Genomic DNA, 24,220 nt, shown 5'->3' with positions numbered 1-24,220 from the left:
TTGACCATCTATTGCTTTCACTAATCCCAGCTTCCACTTATACAAAAATCTAGACTAAGTGCTAGGTGTTTATGCTTTTGCTCTCAAGTTAGAATCTGTTGGCTGAATTAATGGTCTTACCTTACTTTCTTCAACAGTTTCAAAAGTGACAGAGGAAAACAGCTAAGGGGAGAGAAAAAATGTCAACTCATCAAAACCAAAGGCAATTTGTATTTTTAAATAATAGGTATGACAAAATTAACAACAAAAACCCAAAAGTGTATTGTCAGTAACAATATGGTAACAAAAAAGGCTTTCAGTTAATGGCATAAAGGTTCAGATGTTCATTTTGTCAGGTATCTTTTTAAGAGGCTTCAGATTCACACAATTACCATCAAAACATTGAGAAAGAAAAGGGTCACAGAATGCCATGTCACCACTCCAACTCTGTATGATGCTGCCTCTGTCTTCTCTACTTTTTATCAAATGTTGAATGATTTACCCTCCCTGGTTCCATTTTATAACTGCCCATTTACTCCTTAACCGTATGGCTTCTGCCCTGGTCACTATGATGGCGTACAACACTCTGGCAAAGATCTAATCGAGAAACCTACTGGACATTTTCCAAGTCATATCTTATAGAATTTCAATTGCAACAAGTCCACCTTTTTGAAGCTCTACTGGCTTTTTTGATGAGACACTTTCTCCATTTCTCTGGCCATCCTTTCTTTTTACTTTAGAGCTTTGCATTCTTTCCTCATCTCCCCCAATAATGGCGCTCCCCAGAGTTCCCCGTTTGAGTTACATGTCTCCTAACTGTACACATACATCTTTTTTCTAAGGCTTCAACTCTACTTTTGGCACTTCCATGCTGATAATGTCTTAATTTTTATCTCATCACTTTCTAGCCTAGACCTTCAACAGGAAATAGCCTCTTTATTTTCTTCACCTGTACATTCTACATGTACTTAAAATATAACCAAAACCCATGGCTATCAAGTCAATTCTGACTTATAGTGACCCCTCTTGGGTGTCTAAGGCTGCAAATCTTTACAAAGTAGATTGCCTCACGTTCCTCCTGCAAACCAGTTGGTGGGTTTGAACTGTCAACGTTCTGCATAGCAAACAAATGCCTTATCCAGTATACCATCTGAGCTCCAAACAAACTCATTCTCTTCTCTTCCTTACTCTTGTTCTGCCTCCTGATCCAGTATTCTCACAAAGATGGTAGCTGCATCACCTACCTAAATCACATTAAACTGGAAACCTGAAAACTGGTTATACTGTCCTTTTTTTCTCTCAAATTCCCTCTCAATCTGACAGCAGACCCTGATATTCTCTAATACTCTGATACTTCTTCACTTGTTTATTGCTTCTTTCTTCCTAGAGAAGCAATAAGGAAGAGTGTCAACCAATTGCTATAACTTTAACACAGCGCCTAGCACACAGAATGTGTTCAGTGAACACTTGCTGTATGAATGAATAGCTTTAATCAATCACCATACCCTAACACATCTGTCTTTTCTCCTGTTCTACTACCCAGAATGTGGCTTACATTATACTTGCTTTATATAACACTAAATCAGCAGAATCTGCTAGCAATCATAATACCAATATCATGTTTTAAAACATTAACTCCAAATACCCTGTGAAGTCTAGTCCATATATAAATTACCTCACTGTCCAAAGATAGTTTTCAAATCACTATATAGTCAAGGTTCATAAACTAAGGTGCGTTATTACGTGTTTCTCAGTCTTTTTCAATCTACAACAGTCCCCTACCATTTCCCCCATGACACTGAATTTTTGAAAGATTCACGCCAATTGTCTTGTAAAATGCCCCACCTCCTGAATCTGATTGTTTCCTCTTGGTGTCATTTTTCTCATTCCACTGTTCTTTGGTATTCTAACACCATCAAACTGCTTTAGGCACTCCTACACACGATGCCTTTTCTTCATGGTGTCCTCTCTGATCAGACCATTCCAGGTTAACTCCTATCACTGAAGACTTGGCTCAGGCACAGTCTCCCTTAGGAATTTTTTTCCCCTTTTCCAATGTACAAGTCTATTAATCACAGTGCCATGTAGGTATAACATCTGTTTATACCTTTCTTCCCAAACAAATGAAGTAACTCTAAAAGGTAAAACTTTTCCATAACCCCATCCATAGTAAGTAATGAATAGCTGATAAATGAGTATCTGTTTATTAGCTTGCCTCACACACTTTCAAAAGCAATTAAAAATCAATTAGCTTAGAAATGCCAAAGTGCACTTTACAAAGGAGATGGCATTTACCTTAGAGAAGACCTGGGGCAGGAACTCTGGTCTGTAGATGACAAATGGAAAGAGGGCAGAGACATTTGTGAGGACACAGGACAGGATGAGGGGATCCTTGGTGTCAAAGTTCAGGACCATCTGCAACAGCTCTATTCCATCAGTCACAGGAATTTCCTGCAACATAGACATGAAAAGAAGGTTGACATGGCTGCCACCACTCAGAAATAACCTATTTTATTAATTTTTCTATAGATTTTAGTTTATAAATACATTATATGGTACATAAGTGGCTTTATATACTACATTTTAGCCTTAAAATTCAAGCTATCATCCCATGTTGTTAAAAATTCTCATAAACAATGCTGCACGTGCCGTATTAGGGATATAGCATTCTCCACAAACTCAAATGTTTCCAGTTCTTCACTATTGAAAATAATGCTTTCACCAAAAAAAAAAAAAAAAACCACACACACACAAAAAACCTTAGATTTTCAATTATTTCATTTGACTAAGAGTCATAAACTTTTGGGTCAAAAGGTATGACTATTTCTAAGTGAATTGTTTTTCTTCTCTATATATATTTAAAAAAAAAAAAAAAAAAAAAAACCCTAATAAACCCACTGCCACTGAGTCGATTCTGACTCAAAGTTACCCTCTATAGGTCAGAGGTAGACTGCCCCATACGGTTTCCAAGACTGTAAATCTTCACGAGATCAGACTGCCTCATCTTTCTCCTGCAGAATGTCTGGTGTGTTCAAACTGCTGACCTTTTAGTTAGCAATTCAATGCTTTAACCACAGTGCCACAAGAGTTATCAATTGATTTTCTATCTATCAATGTGGCCTCTTTACCAGGGTCTCAGCAACAATGGTATCATTCCCTACAACCTTTACTTATTTAGTAAATAAAAAAATGAACTTATTTAAATTTGCATTTCTTTTATTACTAACGAGGCTGAATTTTTCCCATGTTTATTAGCTCCATCTCTATAAATCATCTGCTCATATCCTTTGTCTATTTTTCCACTGTCTAGTGTTTAGGTAACTACTTGAATACCTAATACGTTAATATGCTACTCATGAAAAAAGTCAAAAGACTTAGCAATTGTTTCTACAATTCCCCTAGAATACACCAAAACAGAATCACTCCACAATTAGCTATGATCCAATTATTTTAATCTAATCAACTTAAGTAAGATGGTATGCACTGTTATTTAAATAAACGCAGCTGCATTTGAGGTAATTATATAAGACAAAGGTAATAGACTACACAGAAAAACAAGACCTATGCATTCAGCATTATTGAGGGGCAGAGGAACGTGAATATTAGCCAACATGAATATTCCAGTCCATCTACCATAAATATCACTTAAAATTATCCAATTTAAGGTTTCAATTACTGTCTTACTGTAATAGTTATTCCCCTACGCCTCCTGTGTACTACCAGGTTTATCTTATTATTCTTAAAATGGTTACTAGATGTTGTAGGGTTTAGAGTTAGACAGATATGAGTTGAGATCCCAGCTCTGCCATTTACTAGTATTTGCATTTGGGTATGTTTTAATCTCTCTGAATCTCATTCTCCTTCTCCGTAAGTAACAGGTTTTCCTATCCTACTGCCAATTAAAAATAATAATAAAAAACCCCACAATCTTTATGTAATCAGCAGGAGAAATAGTTACTTACTTCTTTATCAAGTGTTCGAAACATCTGGTTGATCACACATTCCAAAAAAAAAGTCATGGCTTCCCACTGCACGAATGAAGGTGAGAAAATAGAGCAGAGGCTGCCTTCTCCAGTTCCAGCTGTGTAAGAACAAGGTTTTAAAACACACACACACACACACACATCAGTATGGTAGCATCACAGAAGAGGATAAAGAGACAAAAGGGCCAAGGAAACCACTTGGTAATTCCACAGCTGAAGGAACAGGGTAATCTAACCTCTTTCATTCTAGTGAAAGAAAAGAACATGAGTGGTTAAGACAGAGAGGTTCCTATCCAATCTCCACCTGTAACAATGAGCTGTCTCAATTCACTTCTGTGAGCTTTGTGTTTAAAATATTACGAGTACTGGATATTTATATGTATGTATGTATCAAAAACAGCGCCTGGTCCATTATAGGCATTTAATAAATATTAATTTCTCTGATCCTCCTTCTTTATATAGGAATCTGGTAGCACAATGGTTAGTGCTTGGCTCACCAGGATGGTGGTCTGAACCCATCTAGGGGCTCTGCAGGAGAAAGACCTGGTGATCTGCTCCTTAAAGATTATAGCCTAGAAAATCCTATTGGGTAGTTCTCCTGTCATACAGGGTCACTAAGAGTTGAAATTGACTCAAGGGCACCTAACAATAGGAATCTAAATATTATCTGAGACCATAAAAATCCTTCCAACAAGGAATTACCAGAAGATACAAAACACTGCTCCACATCCAATAGCATCATGACAGTTACTAAGGGCTATGTCAAAAACCATGTCACTCACTCTCCAACTTCACAAATACCACCAGAGCACATCACTCCAACAATATAAGCAAATAAAGATTTACAAATTGCTTTTCCTGCTGTCACACAGTGCTCCCATTCACTAGCTTCATACTGGCGCAATATAATTGTGCCTTTGTAAACTTTCAAGTTACTAGATGTCAGGGACCTTCAGAGTCCATTGTGAATACTCAGAACTACTAAGTATTAAATCCCATTAATGTCAGTAACTATGTACCTTGGAAGTCAACTACAGGTATGGAATTTGACTTAAGGCAGCTGTTATGGAAGTAGCTGTACTGCTCCTATTGTTATGCTTGACTAACAAGTCATTTTTTCCCCGAGTACAGGAGTGACACTGTACAAGAATTTGGTTGAAAAGCACTAAAAGTGTTAGGGTTAGATATGAAATTTATTAAGGTGATGACTCAAGGAATAAATAAAATCAACAATAAAAAATTAGTTGCTTATGTTAGAAATAGGAGCTCTGGTGGTGTAGTGCTTAAGGCATTTGACTGCTAACCAGAAAGATGGCAGTTCAAACCCACCAGCCACTCCTTGGAAGGAAGGTTGGGCAATCTACCTCTGTAGTCACACTGCCTCAGAACCCAAGAAGGGGTCGCTATGAGTCGGGTTCAACTTGACAGCAGTGTGTCTGGTTTTGGTTTGGTATGTTAGGGAAGAAAAACAAAAGCACTTTTGAGTTCAGGAAGAGAAAGACATAGAGAGGTACATACAACAAAGATGAACCCTTTTGCACATACAGTACCGCATTGTCAGTGAAGGCAAACATGGATACACAGGTGGATAGACAGGTAGACAGGCTGAACTATTAGGTATGTCTCTGCAGGTGGGAGTGTGCCCAAGACCATGTATGGATGGGCAGACAATGTTTCTCCAAGTGTATTGCTTTGTTCTATAAGAATTCCCAGCTGTATAGAAGAGCTGACAAGGGACAAGGTTGTAGTCACTTCTTGGGCACAGCCAGCTTCCCAGAGGAAGTAAGTAATTGGACCTATCGGGTTGGGACCATAGTCACAGGGGACATCAAGCTCAACTGGCAAAACATACTACACAAAATACTGTTCCACCTCCTACTCTGGTGAGTAGCAACTGGGATCTTGAAAGCTTGCAAGCAGCCATCTAGATGCAACGATGGGTCTCTCCTCGTCCAGAGCAAGTAAGAGTGAAGAAAACCAAACATTCATGGAAAAAATTAGTCCAAGTGACTGTACACCATGAGATCCTCAGCCTATACGACTATGAGACCAGAAGAAAAAGATGGTGCCCAGCTAGCACTGTCAGCCACGGAGAGAGGGATCTATCTAAGAGATCCTGGATAGAGTGGGAGAACAATGTGGAACAAAACTCAAAATCATTTGAAAAAAAAGGGGTAAGGTTTGCTGGTCTGATGGAGCCTGATGGAATCACTGAGACTACGGCCCCAAGCTGCCCTTCAGGTCTGAAACTGAACCCAAACCAGTGGCCTCCAGCCAAACAAAAGATGGGCATATGACGTAAATATTTACACTAGTTAGACACATTCCTTGGAGAGAACAATCATGGGGGAATAAAAGGGCTGTGTATGCACAGGGACACAGCTCAGGGGGCAGGAGTGCATGGAGGGAAGGACACAGGAAAGAGGTTACTATAGGAAGTGGGAGGGAAGCTGTTGCGCTGTGATAAACTGTAGTCAATGTCATGAGAAAAAGTGTATGTGAACTGATGTATGGAAAGTGAATTTGCTCTGTAAACTTTCACCCAAATCACAATTAAATAAATAAGTAGTTTTGATTAAGATGCTTCATTAATGTTTAACAATGCAAAAAACTTACAGTTCACAGATCCAGTATCAACAGAGGTTGAGAGCTGATACTTCAGCCACTCCCCAGCCATCTGGAAACTAGTCTTGGGATCCAAACGACATGCCAACCTCATTACCTCTCCTTGTTGGGCCCGAGAGGCTACCAAGGAAGGGTATGAATCAGTAACTGGCATAGAAAAGGTGCTTGTTTTTAGGTGTCATTGCACTGTTTCTGAGTCATGATGATACACAACAGAAGAAAACACTGCCCGGTCCTGCACCTTGTTCACAATCCTTGCTATACTTGAGCCCACTGTTGCAGCTACTGTATCCATTTTGTTGAGGGTCTTCCCCTTTTTCACTGACCCTCTACTCTACCAAGTATATTTTTCTCCAGGAATTGGTCCCTTCTGATAACATGATCAAAGTATGAGGGATGAAGTCTGGCCATTCTCGCTTCTAAGTAACATTCCAGCTGTACTTCTTCCAAGACAGATATTTTCATTCTTCTGTCAGTTTATGATATATTCAATGCTTATTTATTCACCTATCTCAGAGGAAAGTGCTCAAAGAAATGGTTTTGTAGACTTACGCTTTGAACATACTACATGTTCAATAAAGTTTTGCTGAATTAAAAAAAATCAAGACATTTTAAATACCCAAGAAAAATGACACATGTCCACACAAAAACTTGGAGATGAATGTTTACAGCATCATCATTTGTGGAAAATGCCCAAAAGTGGAAACAACCCAATAATGTTCATCAACCAATGAATAGATAAACAGTACTGGCAATAAAAAGCACTGACACACACTGTAACGTGCTGAAATCTTGAAACCATTAAGTAAAAAGACAGTCATAAAAGACTATGTATTTATAACATGGTCCTATTTATGTATCAAATGCCCAGAATTAGGAAATTATAGAGAGACAGAGAATAGTGATTGCCAAGGACTTGGGGGGGGGGGGTAGAGGGTGGGGGAAAAATGAGGGGATACCAGGATGACTGCAAACAGGTAAGGTTTTTCTTTATGGGGTGATGAAAATGTTCTAAAATTGACTGTGGTGATGGTTGCACAACTCTCTGAACACACCAAAACCACTGAATTATACAACTTTAATTGGGTGAATAATATAGTAAAAGACAGCTCAACAAAGCTGGGGGTAAAAAAGTAGACCTATAGAAAAATCCAGAACAGAATTAGGGTATTAGAATATAATGAGTCTTTCTTCTTTGTTTTGGAAAAAAGAACTTAGAGGTAAGGTGGTATTTAATCGTTAAGTATGAAAAAAATTTTATGAGTACCTTATTTACTGTTACTATCCCTAAATATCAATATCCAAAAGGGTATGTGTGTTGGAAAAGGAAATACCATGCTTGGAATCAGTGCATCCCAGCAAAATTCTACAATGTGAAACTTGAGCTTCAGCAGGTTGCCATCTAAATTTGGGGCTACTTAATAAAAATCCTAACTGTCATGCACCATGATTTCTAACACTAGGTATCATTCTGAGACCATTAGAAGAAATTCCAAGCCAGTATCACTTACAGTTGAAGAAAGCATTGAAGTCCTCATCGCTATCAAAATCAAATCTAGAGTATTCACAGCTAGGGCTGTCTGTTTTAGAAGGAAAGCCCATCTGGAAAGAGAAAGATGATTGGGATCTTTTAGGGAATTTTTTTTCCCTAAAAAAGAATTCTTATGCTTCAGGATTCAAGCACTTTTTAATTTAAGAGTTAAGGGCTTTCATGAGTTATTTTATGATAACCATTTCTGCTCTACCCAAGTCCATAATTTGCTACTAGCTCCAATATTCCTAAGGGCGGCAGGAAAGAATACATTCTTAGTTGGGATCTTCTTCAATGTACCTCAGCAAGAATTAAATTCTGGAATCCATCTAGGTCTCAAAACAAATGGCTAACATAGTATACAATAAGAAAGAAAGGATTGAGAATTACATGTCTCACTAAAAGTTGAACGCTGGGAATAAGCATGTGGAAATTCATATGTTTCACAGAAAAAGGACTGAAGATCTTAGCAGAGAATCAGAACACAGTGCGTTATGTACTAAGTGAATTATTTGTGCAAATAAGGGTATCTTGAATGGTTCCATTCTCCGACAAACCTAGATAAAAAACTGTCAACTGTTAAAGTCCTTATGAGATCCCATAGGGATTTCATAATTACTCTCTACTGAGGCAGTGAGCAATCTTTGCTTCCATGTTCACGCCCTTCTCACTCACCTTCCTGATTCCCACTTGACTTTCAGAAAAAAATTCCTAGATATTACCGTATCTTCGAATCTTCCTGACTGCATCTCCAATGTACCCCCAAAGCATTCTGCTTTTAACCCCTGTATACCAATTATTAAACTTTTCTGATCACTGATTTTGTCTTATTACTTGTTTTCCATACCACCTAGCTCAGTAACTGATAAATAAGTGCTCCAAAATATGAGAAAGCAATTATAACAACCATTATTGATCACTTTCTTCCTGAAAAGTAAGAGAATAATATGCCCTAGTTAGGAATTTTTGCAACCAAGAAAGGGCTGTCAATGATGCCCATTGTATGTATTCATTTGCACTCCACATATTTAGATAACCATTACACACCTTTAACAAGTTAGTCATAGAAGCACGAAGGTATTTTGGTATTATTGCTAAAAGCAAAGGGTCACGGGATAGGATCTCATGTCTAAAGAGGGCTCCCCAAGTCATCTGAGTTGAAGAGCGTAGAAACTAAAGGGAAAAAAAAAAAAGAAAAATCTCAGACTAAGGATTTGGATTCCATGTAACCAAAATTAATTATTAGCCCAGCAATTGTCAACTCTTTTTCTTCACAGAAATGTATCTCTATAATATTTGGAAATTGCCCCTATTACAGTGCTCACTACGGTCCACATGTGAATAAGACAGCCCATGGGTCAGGTGTAATTCTGGGGGTGTGGGCTGAAATCTACCACTTTCTCTCTCAGTTAAGAAAAAAAATTAGAATCTCAAAATGTTATTAGAAGAAAAATCTTAAACTGGATGAAATTAATTTTACAACACAATTCATTACACTTTTGTACTTCAAATATCTTTAGTACCAAATCACCTGGGACATATCTCAAAGGTGACTGAGAGCATTATCAGAATGATGCTACCAAAGGGAAAAATTTGTTAACCTAGGCAGTTTAATGTTTGTAGGTAAGACAACCTACAATTGTCTTAATGAAATAACACACTAGTTACTTCCTGGGGTCTCAAGAGTCACATTTCATATATAAGCTGCTAATACTCAGGCCATAGTGTTTGATTTTGGTTCATCTAAATTTCTGAGAAGTTATTTGCATAAAGCTTACCTGACTTGGGTGGATTGTAAAAGCAAGAAAAGACTCCAGGTATTTTCCAAAGTTCGCTGGCGTTTCTACATCAGAATCTACACCCTATAGGAAAGAAAGATCTCTACATTAATGATGCTTATGTGGGATGGAGGAAAGTAGGAAAAAAGTAAATGCCGATAACTTAAACCTAAAAATCTTCAGTTTTAAAAGGACTTTATACCTCTCTTTAGGAGCTCTGGTAGCATAGAGCCTAAGGCACTTGACTGCTAACCAGAAAGCTAGTGGTTCAAACCCACCAGCCACTCCTCGGAAAGAAGATGGGGCAATCTATTTCCCTAGTGATACTGCCTCAGCAACCCAAGGAGGGGTCACTGTGAGTCGGGGCCAACTCAACAGCACACAACAACAACAACATACCTCTCTTTGGCCCAAGGCAGGCATCATTTCTAAGGCTAAAAACAGGATGGCCACTTTTCCTCCTCAATCATCATCATTAAAACACATTCTGTGGTCAAATAATAAATTGAAGAAGAATACTCATTTTGGAAATTACAGAGGAAAAAAATGCACATTAGCTCTTTAGACCTGGTCTATTCACATTTCTGTGACCCACTCCATTGAATACCACTCAATGATTCATGTCTTAATCTGAAACCCCATCTTTTCTAACTATAAAGGCATACTATCAAGTTCAAATATTTGTTCCAATGCCTTATCTTCTGACTTTTAAGATGGAGTATTAAATATTTTTCCAGGTCAATATGAATAATGTTTTCTTTTATTATCCAGTAATAATTGGGAAAAGAGTTCTTTATTCACAATCCATATGCTTCAAGGTTATATAGGATTTAAAAGAGTGAGGCACTCAGCGGACTTACGTTCTGGAAATAAGAAAAGTCACAAGAATTCCAACAATGACTTTGTGAAATAATGGAAGTGGATGTTCTCTGTTGATATTAATAATTGACTTGTTAAAAGAAGCTTCCATCATTGAAATCCTATTATATTAAAATAATTTAACCTACAGAATCATATGATATAATCTATAGGATAATACCCCATTGAGCTAAAATTAGTAGTATCTGCTAGGAGCTCTGGTAGCATAGTGGCTAAAGCACTTGACTGCTAACCAGAAGGCTGGCGGTTCAAACCCACGGGCCACTCCTCGGAAGGAAGGTTGGGCAATCCTACTTCCGTAGTGATACTGCCTCAGAAACCCAAGGAGGGGTCGCTATGAGTTGGGGCCGACTCGACGGCACATAACAACAACAACAACAAGCTATTCCTTTATGTAAATACGACTTTCTAACTGCAAATGGCCCTGAAGTTCTCCAGAAAGTAAGTGCTCACCAACAATGCACATAGCTGATTTCCCAGAGCACACAACACCTGACAGAGTCTCTTCAAGAAGACATAGTGTTTTTCTACCAAACCTCCTCCATCAGCAGTTCTGTAAGATGAGATAACAGTGTGATTAGACATATATCAAGAGAAGCAATGGAATTCTCATCGAATATGCTATACGTGGTCTATGCATCAACATTCACATTTCAGTTGATATTTAACATAAAACCCCCCACAAAAACCAACCAACCAACCAACCAAGAAACAACCACCAAACACTAAAAGATTGATGAGAAGTATGGTTCAATGCTATCTTACCCCTTTAGAGACATCCTAGCTCTGGGCGTTAACACAGCAATTTGGGGAACTTGTGATGATAATATATGCTTTGAACACGACAGTATAAAACAATGCATACAACAACAACAACAACAACACGCTTATTTGTACAGTTGTACAAAAAGGTATCAGTTGGTACCCAGAAAAGTCTTAAAGAGAAATTCCTGGGGGAGGATGTAACCATTCTTTATACCACCAGCAAAATAAAAAGGGGTATAACAAAAACATGACTTTGTGTCTCATTTTTTTAAGCCACTTAGTTCAGGTCTGTGAACTTCTATCTGCTATTTTAGATTCCAAATAGCTCTGCTAAGTAAGAAAAAAATTTTAAACTTATTTGGTGGCAAAGCCTGACCTAAAATGACATAAAACTAGTCACACTAACAGATTAACAATGATTAGTGTGAATGACAGCTGCCTTTGGAAGCACAAAGTATAACATAAAAAGCATGGGTCTTGGGTTAAACAAGTACCAGTCTCTAGTGATGCTGAAGGGTAGTGTGAAGTTACAGTCTTCAGAACAGATTCTAGAGTCTAACTGCCTGGGTCTGAATCATGCCTCTACTTACCTATGAGTGTGGTGTGCTACCCTGCAGCACAAATGGAGATGGGGCACCTTAGTGTAAATGTCATGTTCTCTATGGAACTAAGAGCTGGGCCTCAAAAGCAGTTACCCAAAATGCATTTAGTTACCAGGACCCCTTAAAAACAGAGCTGCAGTGTCCAAAGGAAAGAAAGTCATCATAAATGCTATCTTCAAATGAAGAAAGAGATTTTAAGATGTTAATGTTCATACCTTTTCTTTCGTCTTTGGGACAAAAAATTCAGGGAAGGGTATCAAAAAGGGTGTTGCAGTAGGTTCAACTAATCACAACACACAATTCTACTACACGCTCTGGTAACAAGTGCATACCACGAAATGCTTTAACATTTTCCAGAACAAGTGGGAGAAAATAAGTGGAAGCCATTACTGAAGGACATAGAATGTGTTTACAGTTTTTATGCCCACATTTCTCAGTTTGTTCCTGTTGCGTCCAAGAATTCTAGCACTTCAGGCATTGATTACTTTGACAGGGAGAGCATCTCAAGTTCTGCACACAAGGCAGGCCTTGGGATAGACTCTGGTCCAACAGATCAGACCAGTCTCTGGCCTCGTCACTAAGGCTACCAAGAGGTCCAGGGATCAATAGAAGCATTAAACAAAATCAAGGAGATGAGTTATTTGGAGAGAACTGTGAAAATGAGTGGTTGCTAAGTCAATGGCCACAACTTATTTCTAGCATAAGGGCTTCAAAAAGGTTGAACAGTTTCTTTAAGACTGTTTGATTACCTTATCTCAGACAAACAAAGAAACAGTCAATTGTAGAAGGACTGCCAGCATTTACGTAGGAACTTCGGATACATTCGTGTAAGATATAAAAATGACACAGAGTTTGGAAAAACACACAGAAAAGTAAAGATACTTACTGTGCAGCAGAGAGTATGTAATGCATGGCAACATCTCCAAATAAGACCATCAAGGGCTTCCGGTCTTCCAGCTTGCCCTAGACCCAGTTTTAGGAAACACAGTCACATAAATTATATTATTATAAGACTCGAAGTACCACCATCTTCTATACTTATATAATCAAATAGACTGACTTCTAATTTCTCGTATACCCAAGGGCTGACTGAACACTAGAGGAAAGCAAACTCTTTAAAATCAAATTTGGATAAGATGTATACTTTAAAATATGTTAGGCAATAATGCTAACATGACAGCAAAATAAAGTATATCCAAGGAAGTTATTATCCACAGGAAACGTTCCCACAAGAAAATAAGTCATGGATACATTTGTTTGCCAAAATAGATGTAAAGCTAATGCAGCAACTATTTAAGATTCTTTGACATAACACAATGTTAGTTTTAAACTCTGACATCATTTTTCTCTCTTTTTTTTAATCATGAAGTGCCAAGATCAAAGCTGTTTCAGGAACCAATTAGCAAGAGGGAGAACAATGTGGACAAAACTCAAAATCATTTGGAGAAAAAAAAAGTGGGGGGGCGGGCACCAGGTTTGCTGGTCCGATAGAGTCTTATGGAACCACTGAGACTATGGCCCCTAGCTGCCCTTCAGGTCTGGAATTGAACCCATGCCTGTGGCTTCCAGCCAAGCAAAAGACAGGCATGTAAGTTGAACATTTATCTGAGGTAGATACATTCCTTAGAGAGAATAATCATGGGATAAAGAAGGGCTGCTTATGTACCGGGAGAGAGGAGGGCATGGAGGGATGGACACAGGGAAGAGGTAATTATCAGAAGGAAGTGGGAGGGGAGCTGTTGCATTGTGGTAAATTGTGGTCAATGTCATAAGACAAAGTGTATGTGAACTGCTATATGGAAAGTGAATTTGGTCTGTAATCTTCACCCAAATCACAATTAAAAAAAACCCAATTAGCTTCACAAATCTCTGTATATTCTACAGTGTATCCCTAGAATATTGGCAAACTGTTATCCAAAGAGGGTTGGAGACAGGTAGTAAGTGGGCCTCAAGTAAACAAAAAACAAAAACCATTAAATCTTTAAACACTTTAATGTCTTTACACCAACATATGCAATTTAAAATACAGGCAGGCCCCAGGTTACAAACAAAATTTGTTCTTAAGTGTGTTTAAGTTGAGTTTGTAGGTCAGTCACAAGTGCATACAGTTCTTATTTAGTTTTACTTTAGTGCAAGAAAAGGCTTGAAGCCTTTCCAATAATTTAAAAGCTACACATGCACCAAGTAAAGGTGATTGTGATGAAGAATTTATTGAATAAGGGTTAGCCTGAGAGTCCTGGTAGTATAGTGCCTAAGGCACTTGACTGCTAACCAGAAGGCTGGCTGTTCAAACCCACCAGCCACTCCTCGGAAGGAGGGTTGGGCAATCTACTTTCATAGTGATACTGCCTCGGAAACCCAAGGAGGGGATCGCTATGAGTTGGGTCCGACTCAACGGCACACAACGACAAGGGTCAGTCTAATAATTTCAAAGAAAGGCCAAATTTACAAAACATTAAAGGACAAGTATGAGTTGTCCATAAGTCATATGTTTGTAACCCAGGGACTTACTATATACACCCCCCACACACCATTTCAGCTTGAAGTGGTTAACTTACTTTTCTGCTGACTGCAATGAGAAGACACTCAGCTGCTCCCAACTGAAGCTCCTGTTCATTCAGAAGCAGACACAGCATCTCCAGGAGTTTACAGTTTTCAGCAGTAATATGACTCATGGACACCCAGTCAATATAGCCTGCTAGTGTATTCAGTGCTGCAACTCCTACTCTATAGTTTGCTTGGGCCTGCATGAAAAAAAGATAATTTTTGAACATTAAGTCCTCACTAACACACAAGGACATCACAGTTATAACTAAGCTCCTTCTATTTTCTAATTCTAAAACGATTTTTTAAAATGCACCCAAGTAATAGTCACAGAGGATTCAAAGATTTCCTTCTTATACACAATTACTTCTCAAACACTAGAATTCTCAGCATCCACCAATAAGACCACACTGTCACGTGCCGCCATTTTTCTCTTCGAAGAAATCCCAGATATTATCATTTTACCTCCTTTTCACCATGCCTGAGTTTACCTTCCACTAGGCAAAGGAGCCCCGGTGGCACAGTGGTTAATTAAACACTTGACTGCTAACTGAAAGGTCAGAGGCTTAATCCCACCAGCCACTCTATAGGAGAAAGATGAGGCAGTCTGCTTCTGTAAAGATTTATAGCCTTGGAAACCCTATGGGGCAGTTCTACTCTGTCCTTTAGGGTTGCTGTGACTTGGAATCAACTTGATGACAGTGGGTTTTTGGTTTGGTAGGTGTATGCATCCCTGTACTTTAAATCCTCAAAGAAGTCTTCTTTTAAGTTCACAGAGAGCTCTTACCTTAGACTCCTGAGAAGTATCTGACTTCTGAAAGAAAACAAGTGTAAGATCTACTGTTTTTAATGCGCAGAAGACTAGATAATAATTCCTTCCCCTTCCCCCCCAAAAATAAAGCCTTTGAATAGTTCTCAAATACAGATGCAATTTTTAGTCTTGGAAAAGAATATAATTTACTAAGAAAACATTAACTGATATTGTCCAAAGGAAGACAGGTTATATTTTGCAGTATGATAAAAAGTTAGTATTTAAAGAGCTTATACAAATTTATCAGTGAACACTGAGATTCACAATGACAGCTGCAATGCACACAGCTTATAAAGAAATATAACTAGTAGAGAAACAATGAATAAGGCTCAAGATTGCTAGTAATGAAAAGAAACACAGGTTAAAACAAAGTATTACCACTTTTCCATATTAAAAAGAAACTGTAACTGGCAAGAGTATATTGAAATGATATGTAAATGGAAAAAAGCAGGAAACAAATATATGCATATAATTTATAAGCATGTATGTGTATGTGTGGGCATAACGATGGGAGAAAGCATACACAAAAATACTGCATGCGAAATATATCACAATGGTTACTCAGTAAACACTGTATTATTATAGTTGGTTTTTATCCTTGTTTCAACTTCCATAATGATGTTATATGATGTCTATAATTTATAAACATATAAAATTAGTATTTTCCCCAGAAACTCCTGAAATGAAAACTGAGAATTATTTCTGAAAGCAGTTAAAGGAGAAATAACGTAAGCAGGAATAACAAGTTCTGAAGGACCTGGAAACTTACCACTTTTTGGATCATAAAAGATTTTACAGTCCTTCAACTTTCAAAAAATATCTTTTATAAAGAGCATGTATTAAGCTTTTATCATCAAGCAGAGGTGTGAATGGGGCAGAGAGGAGTATAACCCACTACTAGCCTCTACTGATGCTGCCCAAGAAGGGAAAAGGATCCAAGTGACAACAGTCAAGTCCAACCTCTACCTTCTCCTACAACTAATACTGTATTTCATTCCCATTCTGATCCTCTATGCCTCCTGGGACCAGTACAGGAGCCATAGTGATGGGACAGGGAGAGTGGGCCTATTTTTCCCATCTTGTTAATCACTCAGTCCATACTTCAATTGGGAAGGTGAAGAGATCAAAGCAGAGAATGAACAATGAGCAAACTGAGAAGCTGACGGTACACAAAGTAGCTCTTGGTGTGTTCTGTTCCAGGCATAAGGTAGCCTGGTTTAGCAGATAGAGAGAATTGAAACCAAGGCTAAGGAAAGAGACTACAGTGGACATGTTTCTAATTTGTTTCATGCTCCAGGCTAGATTTCTAGGAGATCTAAGTAAGTATTCATAATCTGTAAGTATCTGAAAATCCAAGGTGCTTCACTAAATATTACAGTCATGAATAAAAGATTATCTATCTTTAATGTTACACTGTTGCAATGATTTTCTTATAAAATGCATGGCCACTCATCTTCAAAATGTGAAACATTACAACTCAACTCTTTAGTATCTATCAATCTTATCAATTTTCACAAAGTCATCAGTAATTTCTCAATTTATCTTATATAGGTAACACTCAGAGAGGTTGCTATCCTGCAGAGTTGAAATCCCTTCTTTCCTAAGGAAGGTAAACTTCCCAATCAAAAAACATACACAGACATTTAAAAAAAAAACCACCAACCAAACACACACACACATCCACCACCACTATGTATTTGCTTCTTCTTGGAATATAAAAGACGTTGGAGCTCCTGATCTTTCTCCCAAGAAGTTGGTCCTTACAATACAAGGTACAGGTGGGTCCCCTTCTCCCAGGAGTTAAATCAGTGAAGTGAAGGAATATCCCCCTCATCCTCAATACACATTTTTAAATGCAAATTTTCTTGATCTCATCTTGTTAAGAAGCTTGTAAGATATTTTGGGGAAAGAGTACATATAATAAAAAGAATAAGGCTTGAATTCTAGCTCAAACATTTATTAGAGAATTTTCAATAATCATGCTGAGCCTTGGTTTACTCATCCTTAAAATGGGAGCTCTGGTGGCAAAGTGCCTAAGGCACTTGACTGCTAACCGGAAGGTTGTCGGTTCAAACACACCAGCCACTCCTCAGAAGAAAGATCAGGCAATCTACTTCTATAGAGATCCCACCTCAGAAACCCAAGGAGGGGTCGCTGAGTCAGAGACAACCCGACAGCACATAACAACAACAAAATGGGATCAATATTTTCTTAGCACTGTTTGGATGATTACCATATTTTTTTGCATATAACGTGTCCACGTAAACATGGTACACATGCATACAGCGCAAAGGAAACAAATATGTGAGGGCTATGTGGTTTGCCTCAACAAAACCCCATAAAAAGTGCACGTTATTTGCATAAAAATAGTGCAAAACATAAAATGTCAAATAAGTACATGGCATATATTAGGTGCTCACTTTGCGTTCTCCCCTTCCTCCTTCCTACCTAACAGCTCATAGTATCTTTTTCTCATCATCTGACAGTTAAGTACCCAACATTTCTCTGAAAATAGATAAAGTGAGGCTGTCATGGGCATGGAAAACAACAAATCCTATTAATCCTATTTTGTGAAATGGAAATACTTACAAGAATGCTAGATCACTGTTTCTCAACCTCAGTACTACTGACATTTTGGGAGCTCTAGTAGCCTAGTGCCTAAGGCACTTGATTGCTAAGCAGAAGGCTGGCGGCTCAAACCCACCAGCCACTCCTCGGAAGGAAGGTTGGGCAATCTACTTCCATAGTGAAACCGCCTGGGAAACCCAAGGAGGGGGTCGGCTATGAGTCAGGTCCAACTCGATGGCACACAACAACAACAATTCTCTCTTGTGGGGCTGTCCTGCACAGTGTAGGATGTTTAGCAGCATCACTGTTCTATACCCACTAGATGCCCAAAGCAACCCTTGAATTGTGACAACCAAAATGTCTCCAGACATTGCCCAATATCCCCCAGGCAGGCAAAGTTGCCCCTGGTTGAGAACCACCATACTAGATTAACTTTCAGACTGCCTTCTTCTGAAGGGCCTCTGCTAAAACAAAAACAGTTGGAAAGAAAGTACTTTGCTTTTCCTTCTCTGCAAAAGAAGAATGAAATTACCAGGGATCACTGCAGTCAAAATTAATAAATGTGGTACAGTTGTGTCCACTGTAACAGAAAACAGGACTATCACATTTAATAAGTAAACTACCCTACCTATTGGAAACCTAGCTTTTCAAATATTAAGAATTAGTCCTTATTTTTATACTATTTTAAATTTTCTTACTATAAAAAGAATTACTTTTACTAACAAAGAAATTCACTGCATTGGTTAGAAAATTAGTTCATTTTCCCCCTATCTTCTATCTTCTTTATTACTTATAAAATGGCCTTCTCTCTTGATAAAACAGACACTCCAGCTCCTTGCTGAAGGATTATCTTCTTAAAAAACAAAGAAAAACCACTCATATTAGAAAATAGAGGACTTTCTCGAGGTAGGGTATCCCTTACCACTTGCCGGTACTTGTTTAAATTTTCTTGAAGTGTATTAAGTAGAAAACTGAAAATCCTTTCCATGTTCTGTGTTAGTGTTTGCTGGATATCCCGTCTTCTCTGAGGGGGAAGTGTCTGGAAGGTCACTACATCCTCTGCCAGTCGCAAAAGGATGAACATCACTAATTCTGTCTGTGTTTCCTATACGAATAGAAATAAACTAGTTAAACAAAAACACTGACACCTTCCCCAAAGACAGCATAAAAAAATCTGAAAATCCAAGTAGAGTATACTGAATTAACTGTACTTCATACCCCTTGTTTGGAAAGAGTATCCAATTCTATTAGCATGTCAGGCCAATGCTGTGGCCACTCTCGCTTGATCATTTCTACTACAATTCGAGACAGAACATCTTTAATATGGTTTTCTTCTTCCAAAATGTTTAATGTTCCCTGAAAAAGAACAAGAGATATTGCGAGATCTGCAAGACTTGAATCCCAGGAACAGTACTGGGCTGTAAAAGTATATAAAATGCAAGAGCAGACATGATTTTAAACTAAACACAACAAACAAACCTGTTTGTCATGTATGAGTCACTTGTCCTGCATTCTCACTAATCATTCTTTTCATGGAAAGTTTAAGTGAGGGCTGCAGCAGCTAATAAAATGCTGCTGCACAGAGCAAGGAAGACACCATAGTTCTTCTGGGCAAACTGCAGAAACTCTCATATGGATTGTTTCATTTTGTGAGGGGGCACAGTGGAAGAATATAGAATTAAGGAATGAACAGTACAGTGAGATGATAAAATGGGAGGTGTTGGAGATGCAATTAAATATTTCATCAACAGTTCTAGTATTAAAAGATATAGAAAGACTATTACTTTATCTTTCTTATTCTGAAGTTTTAAGATGTAAATTGTAAATGTAACTTGTGAATTATGATTTTTATTAAGTCTCTTCAGAACTAACACCTAAGTATTAGCTAAGTTAAATTAATTAGTAATTTTAAAAGGATTTTTTTTCTATTAAAGACACTACACTTTGGAGATGAAAGAGGGTAGAGACTATTTTTCACACCCTTTGTTGGGGAAAAAAAAAAAAAGGCCGTGGACTTTAAACATATATAAAATCATATTCTAACTGTAGAAATTATTCATCTGCATATTTTTATTAGTAGTATCATACATTTCAGTTTGGAATAAAAGGAAACAAACAGCAGAATTCCAATCTTAGTTCTAAGAATCCATTCATTTGCTGAAAATGTTTAATATTTTCTGCCCCATCTTATAATTTTAAAAACAGAAGTCACACATAAGGGATGAAATTAAACCCAGTTAAGAGAAATGTGATGAATTACAATTTCTTGTAGTGGTGGTCCTTTTACCTTAAAGATAAACATTTGACATGATATAGAACATGCTGTTTGACCTATGCAGAACCAGTGAAGTTTTACACAAATGCTACATTGAAGAAGTCACATTTTGTCTAAACTACCTTGGAAACACAAGTCTTCCAACCAACCATTCCTTACATTTGCAATCAGCTCCATGACACTATTCTTCAAATAGAACTTCTCCAATCGAGACATGCTGTTCCACCGAAACCTGGCCATCAAAAGGGAGAATGTGAGCAGAACATCAGAAATCTTCTCTTCAGGAGAGACTAGCTTTCATTCCTGCGTTAGATTATGCTGGCAATTTCATTAAGAAATTATACTTTTGATTTCATACCCTTCAAATAGACAGAAACAGTCCACAATTAACCCAAATGTTAATAACAGAAAAATTCCTGGGACAGGTTTATATATGCATCAGTCCATTAATTGGAATTCACACCAGATTTAAGCACAAATCACCCTTTTCCTCATGATTTTGATAGACTGGAAGCAAATACACATCTGGGACAACTGTAAGAATATAGTTATTTTTCAGAAAACATAATCTTGACACCAACTATCTTACTATGCTAGTTTACAAGGTAATAACAGCACAATTCCCAAAACTCTGTGGCTAGTTCTTATAAGTGGACATGCACTGGGGGCAGGAGATTCGAGTAAGGAATTTTGTTATCTACATATAATCTTGCTTTGGATGTGCCATTCAGAGAACGCACACACTCGAATGTTAAAAGGAAAAGAAAAGCTAAGAGTACAATGTCTAACCAGAAATTTATTTACCTATACATTGCAGAATTCTAAAAAGGCTTTGTGGTCTACTGGCATATAGTAGCTCAGTAAAAGCTGGCTAAATGACGTAAAAAACCGTAATACCAAACTTACTACCATCGAGTCAATTTTGACTCACAGCGACCCCTCCTTGGGTTTCCGAGGCAGCATCTCTATGGAAGTAGATTGCCCAACCTTCCTTCCGAGAAGTGGCTAGTGAGTTTGAACCACCAGCCTTCTGATTAGCAGTCAAATGCCTTTCTATATGTTTAGTATATACCAGGCACTTTATATAGATAAAGAAACTTTAGAACAGAAAGGCTAAGTCCTGAATGAGAAGTCCCAGGAGGTTATGATAAGCTCTTGAGGATCCTTTCTTTTGTCTTGAGGACTGCTCTTTTCCATTTACCTGAAGAAAATCTCTATGAGCTATCTAAGAAATAAAGTTTGCTTTCATGACATACTTCAGTGGTAAAGTCCAAAAATGCCTTACTTGACAACATGTTCCAGAATCTGAAGGCCAAAATGCCTAACGATGGCAATTTGTGTTTTCTCAGCCAGCCTCAGGCCACAGGGCACACAGATAGGGCACTTTTCTTTAAACTCTTCACAAAACTGAAAGATGAAAAGTTAGTGTTTCTCTTGGGAGCTAAGAAAGAGTGGAAACTAAGCTTTAACTTAAGAAATTCTAATCTATGTTTTTCAAATTGCAAACAAACCCGATCACTATTATATGAATAAAGAAGTGATAAACATTTCTTTCACTTCAATGGTTCTATATTTTCCATAGTATGGCCGTGCTAATTTAAAAAAAAAAAAAAAAATCCTACAGGAGTGAAAAACTATTTGTTAAAAGATACACCTCTGAAGTATATAGAGGTAAAATGACAAATTTCTAGGATTTTTTAGATTTCAATAAATCCTGTTGTATTTAGAACAGTGCTGAATTTAGGCGATGGATATTGGCAGGGTCATTGTAGTATTTCATGTCTATTTTAAACATCCCATAATAAAAAACGAAATAATAGAACTCATTTGTTTCTGATATCACACCCTGAGGCACACATCCAATTACTGTAAAGTTTCCTCCAAGTGGCGCTATTTTATGAAGTTTCATCACTTAAGGTAAGTACAGCACAAATATTTTTCCTAAACAGTCATTTCTCAGCGTTCACTGATGGGAGAATAAGCCTTTTTTTTTTTTTTTTTTAAATTAGCATATCCATTTGTCTTAGGATTCCAAAACCGCACACGAGGAGTCAGTCGCCAGACGAGAGCATCCGGGACTCAAGAAAACTACTTTCAGGAAACCAATGCGCCCTTGTTAAAATGCAAAGTAAGTGGTGGAAGTTCATCTCTGTGCAAAATAGTCTGAGAAATACACACTAAAAAACACGGGGGTGTTTGCGCATGTTTAAGATTGGCCCAGAAATGCCCAAGACACAGCAGGCGGTTAGTGAGAGAATTAGCAATGTAAGTAAAGATGTGCTAGGGGGGGCTGGAGCTCGGTTAGGATGGGTCAGAAGAGTGGGTCAGCAGGGAAACGTTTAAGTGCAGGGAAAACCTAGAAGGATGAGGTTGGTGTTGGGGACGGGATCAACACGTGCGCCACGGGAAGGCGCTGGGTCGCGGGTTTGGAGTGCAGCCTGCTGTGGGGGAAACGGAAGGATTCGTGTTGCAGACAGGAGTGAAAAAAAGTGGGAAAAGGGAGAAGAAAGGGCCGTGGGAAGTGTCGAAGACCTGAGAAGCAGCCAGGGACTGGAGGGTCCCGGACGAAGGGACTGGCGCGGCGAATAGAAGGCGGGGGAGGAAGAGGCTGGAGGGCCTTCAGGGAAGCCCCCTTCCAGGAGTTGGGGAGGAAGGCCCAGGGAACTGAAGGAGGGGGAGGGTCTCAGACCAGACCCAGGGGCGCCAGGACCCTGGCTACCTTGAGGGCTTCCAGCCGGTAGCGCTGGGTGGAGCTGGGGTCCATCATGACCGTCACCGCTTTCACCAGCTGCTCGCACAGCGCGTTCACTTGATCCATCTCCATGACTAGCGCCACGCGCCGCTAGCGCGTAACACGGCCGTCCCGGGACCACGAGGCACGGACCGCTCCCTTGGCGGGACCACAAGCTGGTACCGGGCCGCGCTTGGCTGGGGGATGGGGAGCGAGGGGGAGGAGCGTGAGCTGAAGCTCAAGCCTGGAAGGAGCCGGCGCTGCGCACGCGCCCGACCCACCACTGCGCACGCGTACCCGGAAGTGGCTTTAGCCTTGTGACCGTTGCCCCTTCGGGGGCGGAGCGGGCGACGGAAGAGCCGCGGTGCGCAGGCTCGTCAACCGCCCTCTTCGCCGCGAGCGGGCTGTCTGATATGTCAAAAGGGTTTGTGGCTTAGCGCTGAGGCTTTGGCTGAAACTCTGCTACCTGTGAGGGTGCTTATTCGGACGAGGATCGTTCGCGACCCTCGGTCCGTTTCTCTATCGTCACGGGGAAAAGATCTTGAAAGGCGACCAGATATTTAAGACTCTTTCATCTTCCTTCCAGTGGACATCAACTGCTGCTTCCGCCTTTGACAATTTTTCAAGTGGTTATCACATTGGTAAGAGTGTTTAGAATTGTTCAGTATCACTGCTTTTAGACTTTTCCTGCTGCCTTATGATATAGCAATGGCTGGTAACAAAATTCGGCCCGCAGTTACGTGAAATAGAAAAATAGTTAAGGCCTTGGTATTGTCCTCTAAGTGGATTTTTCTTTTAGAAAAATTATTCTTCTCTATAGCTGTTAAATCCCCCTCTTCACTTGTACTTATTCTCCTGGATATATTATCACCTCATAGGCACAAAACTAGTTTTGTATATATTGAGATAAATCGAGATATTTAAAGGTAAACAATGGCAGTTATTGAAGGTTTGTGTGGTATTATCAATTTGTCAAGGATTGTTGTTGTTGTTGTTATGTGCCGTCAAGTCAGCGACTCATAGCGACCCCTCCTTGGGTTTCCTAGGCAGTATCATTAGGAGCTCTGGTAGCATAGTGCCTAAGGCACTTGACTGCTCACCAGAAGGCTGGCGGTTCAAACCCACCAGCCACTCCTCGGAAGGAAGGTT

General features: G+C 39.0%; 1 protein-coding gene across 1 annotated transcript in view; it reads right to left on the bottom strand.

The window, feature by feature from the left end:
• XPO5 (exportin 5) overlaps positions 1-23,164 on the bottom strand; it is a 59,800-nt gene extending 36,636 nt beyond the window's left edge. Inside the window, exons 1-16 of the mRNA XM_007936307.2 lie at positions 23,060-23,164; positions 21,626-21,747; positions 20,500-20,572; positions 19,284-19,421; positions 18,988-19,170; positions 15,474-15,500; positions 14,701-14,886; positions 13,029-13,105; positions 11,229-11,328; positions 9,897-9,980; positions 9,166-9,291; positions 8,099-8,189; positions 6,579-6,707; positions 3,942-4,060; positions 2,275-2,430; positions 121-162 (exon numbers count right to left, since the gene is read on the bottom strand). Of these exons, the coding sequence (XP_007934498.1) occupies positions 121-162; positions 2,275-2,430; positions 3,942-4,060; positions 6,579-6,707; positions 8,099-8,189; positions 9,166-9,291; positions 9,897-9,980; positions 11,229-11,328; positions 13,029-13,105; positions 14,701-14,886; positions 15,474-15,500; positions 18,988-19,170; positions 19,284-19,421; positions 20,500-20,572; positions 21,626-21,747; positions 23,060-23,164 (1,758 nt within the window). The remainder of the gene's footprint in view (positions 1-120; positions 163-2,274; positions 2,431-3,941; positions 4,061-6,578; positions 6,708-8,098; positions 8,190-9,165; positions 9,292-9,896; positions 9,981-11,228; positions 11,329-13,028; positions 13,106-14,700; positions 14,887-15,473; positions 15,501-18,987; positions 19,171-19,283; positions 19,422-20,499; positions 20,573-21,625; positions 21,748-23,059) is intronic.
• Positions 23,165-24,220: the final 1,056 nt, after the last annotated feature.

The sequence above is a fragment of the Orycteropus afer genome, unplaced genomic scaffold, assembly GCF_000298275.1.
Source record: "Orycteropus afer afer isolate SDZICR_OR568_19922 unplaced genomic scaffold, OryAfe1.0 scaffold00034, whole genome shotgun sequence".
NCBI classification, from domain to species: Eukaryota; Metazoa; Chordata; class Mammalia; order Tubulidentata; family Orycteropodidae; genus Orycteropus; species Orycteropus afer.
Note: the sequence above shows the minus strand (reverse complement) of the source record. Positions and strands in the feature narration are given on the sequence as shown.